Here is a 2,930-nt window from a genome sequence, read left to right as displayed (position 1 = left end):
ATATATATATCTCCTTGGCTCATCCGCAGGTTCACATAGGACTGGACAGTAACAGTACTTTTGGAAGTCCTACCACGTTCTTCCGTACAGGAGGTTTGAGCTGACCATGTTACTGGTGTAATCTACAGCAGATGTGTCTATCTGGGCCATGTTCAGCTGACTGTGCAATGAAGGCGGACTGGGCGACATCTCCTCCAGCTCCAAAGCGTTCACCTGCTGCTGGCTTTGATGCTGCCCGAGGCTTCCGGCCGAAGACGCGAGCACCACTCCACCTCCGTTCTGCTGTTGACTCTGTTGTTGGCTCTGTTGAACCTGTTGCTGATTCGGCGTCGGTGTGTTGGAGCCGTTCTGACACGGCTTGCCGTCCTTCACCAGAACAGGCACTGCGACGCGCCGCGGGGACTGCGCCTGCTGCTGGCACAGGTTACCGTCCTGTTGCTGCTGTTGCTGCATCTGCTGCGCCGCCTTGTCCTTGGCCTGGCGCTTCATTTTGTACCGGTGGTTCTGGAACCATATTTTCACCTGGGTCGGCGTCAGGTGGATCATGCTGGCCAGGTGCTCTCTTTCGGGTGCCGACAGGTATTTCTGCTGCTTGAACCGCCTCTCCAGCTCGTAGACCTGAGCCTGCGAGAACAGCACGCGCCTTTTCCTCCTGGGCGCAGCGTGCAGAGCTGGCATGGCTTTGCTGGCGTCTCCCATCCCCGTCAGGCTCCCCATGCCACTCATGTTCATACCTGTGGAAGGTCCCATGAATCTAGAAACTTTAAAAAATACATACATATACGTGCGTTCAATAAACAGAAGAGGAGAACACTATTTCGCCTGAACTATTTGTCTTTAATTTATGTCAATTATTTCTGGAAGTTTGAAAAAAAAAAAAGTTAAAAAAATCTTCAGATATAATAATAATAATAATAATAATAATAATAATAATAATAATAATAATAATAATAATAATAATAATAAATGGTTGAGCCAGACTTGAAATGAATGATCTCCTTTTCAGTTTAGTCATTAATTTTTTTTTTTAAATTTTTTTGTAAAATATTGTCCATCATAAAAATGTAACTTTTATCCTTATTACAGAATTAATGTTTTGTAGCATTAATTCGTCTGGGGTTTACGCGTTCATACAGTATGCAATTTCTATTATCAGGACGGGGGAAATGATGAAAGTGTACATAAAATGAGAATCGAACTTACTTGTGGAATATCTTGGATCAGGGTTGGCGCTGTACCATCCTGTAGCTGCTGCAGTATTCCGCATGCTTTCCTGGTACGACGGGAGGTCTCCCATATTGCCAATGCTCCCGTTGCAGTATCCCCCCATTGCGCCGTGGGAGAACTGGGAGACGGTGTGCGGCATGTGGTAAGTGGTGGCCACGGTGGCGTTGTGGCCCATCGAGTGCTGTTGCATGCCGGTCTGAGACACCTGAGGTTGTCGGTAGGCTCCCAGTGAAGAGGTTAGGTTCCCTGCGCTGTCCATGCCACTGAACTTCTTGTAGGTCTCCTCGATTGGACTCAAAATATCTGTCACTGAAAAAGGCGTTGTATGCTTTGGGCTCAACGACATGATTCAGAAAGCAGGTAGAATTTTTGTGTTTGAGCAGATCAACCGTGTTGTTGTATCGGCTCTCTCCTTGGTGGATGTCTACGTAAGAGAGTGCTTGGAGTGCGCCTGAGATCCTATTGATCGCCTTGGAGAAGGAGGCGAGCCCAGGGCGCTCTTAGCCCGGGTTTATTGGAGCCAGGAGCCAGGTTTACGACAAACACCGGGGGGGCGGAGCAAAACTCCTAAACCAGCAAACAACGGTCATTGACATTTTTTTTAGGGACATAATTCATGAAAACACCCTCTGCCTTGTGATAACTTCGGCAAACGACCAAAAACTGATATTGGAGTTTATGAACATGTTCTTTCTGGCAATTTTATCCAGGTGAGAAGAGCTCGTGGTGTTATGTCCGCCAGCTGATCTTGCCACATATGACTATTTTGCGTCAGTAGGGAATTCCACTCTTTCCAGAAACTTTGAGAGCACTTTGAACAGACATAAGGACCACCGAGTATCATCAAAGAGCCACAATGAAGTTGCATGACCAGCTCATTTGGTCTTCTTGAGCATCATTTTACCCCACCAGAGAGGGGCAAGCCCAAATAAGATCAAAATGACAAAGATGCACGAAGGGAAATACATTAGGGATCCAAAATCTGTGTTTTTTTTTTTGTGTGTGTGTGTCCTATTCATACATCTTCAAACATTGTTGCAATTTTCTTTTACTATATTATGAAATCTGAATAAGATTTATTTAACATAATTAATTTACCTGGTGAACTTCGTAGAAAGTAATATGGACTTTATCATTTAAAGCATGCTTCAAAGATTGTCTGAAAGTTTAGATTTTAAAAGATTGAACTGTTTATTGGCTTATTTTATTTAAATTACAAACTTTGGGGGAGAGAGGGATATTTTGCAAGTTTATGTTCGTTTTGACATCAGATTAGAAACATTAGGCTTTTGCAGTCATGTTATGATAATCAAAAAGTTATCAAAACACACTTTTAAAATAAGTTTATCAACTTATTTCCACTGTGGTTTTTTTTAAAGAAAAGTACAAACTTTGACAAAGTATGAGATAATGTTTTATAATCAACTATCTTACTGGTAATCAAAATGAAGATGTTTATTGGACACTTTCACAAAAATAAAAATGACATATACTTTTAAATAGTGTTATGTATCATTAATAATACATAAGGCTTTTGCAGTCATATTATTTTTATGGGTGCCTTTTGAATACAGGTGTCTACTTATGGAGATAGCTTTTGAAGAAAGCACAAACTTTTCTAAAGGGGTAGTGTTTTCAGAACTACTTGTATATGGACATATACATTTGGTCAACTCCTAAATAATAAATAATCATCAAGACCA

General features: G+C 42.0%; 1 protein-coding gene across 2 annotated transcripts; it reads right to left on the bottom strand.

Annotated features, from left to right (window-relative positions):
* Nucleotides 1-14: 14 nt before the first annotated feature.
* On the bottom strand, nt 15-1,807 carry nkx2.4a (NK2 homeobox 4a). Of its 2 annotated transcripts, none has more exons than XM_008399562.2 (2): nt 1,204-1,807; nt 15-761 (listed from the first exon to the last, which is right to left on the bottom strand). In XM_008399562.2, the coding sequence occupies exons 1-2, from the start codon at nt 1,571-1,573 to the stop codon at nt 70-72; spliced, it is 1,062 nt and encodes a 353-aa protein (XP_008397784.1). In that variant the 5' UTR covers nt 1,574-1,807; the 3' UTR covers nt 15-69. The 2 variants fall into 2 exon arrangements, with proteins under 2 accessions (XP_008397784.1, XP_008397785.1); XM_008399563.2 differs by having other exon boundaries at nt 15-734; nt 1,204-1,806.
* Between the last annotated feature and the right edge of the window lie 1,123 nt (nt 1,808-2,930).

This window comes from Poecilia reticulata, linkage group LG22 (genome assembly GCF_000633615.1).
Source record: "Poecilia reticulata strain Guanapo linkage group LG22, Guppy_female_1.0+MT, whole genome shotgun sequence".
Classification (NCBI taxonomy): Eukaryota; Metazoa; Chordata; class Actinopteri; order Cyprinodontiformes; family Poeciliidae; genus Poecilia; species Poecilia reticulata.
The sequence above is the reverse complement of the archived record's forward strand: the minus strand, read 5'-3'. Positions and strand labels throughout refer to the sequence as shown.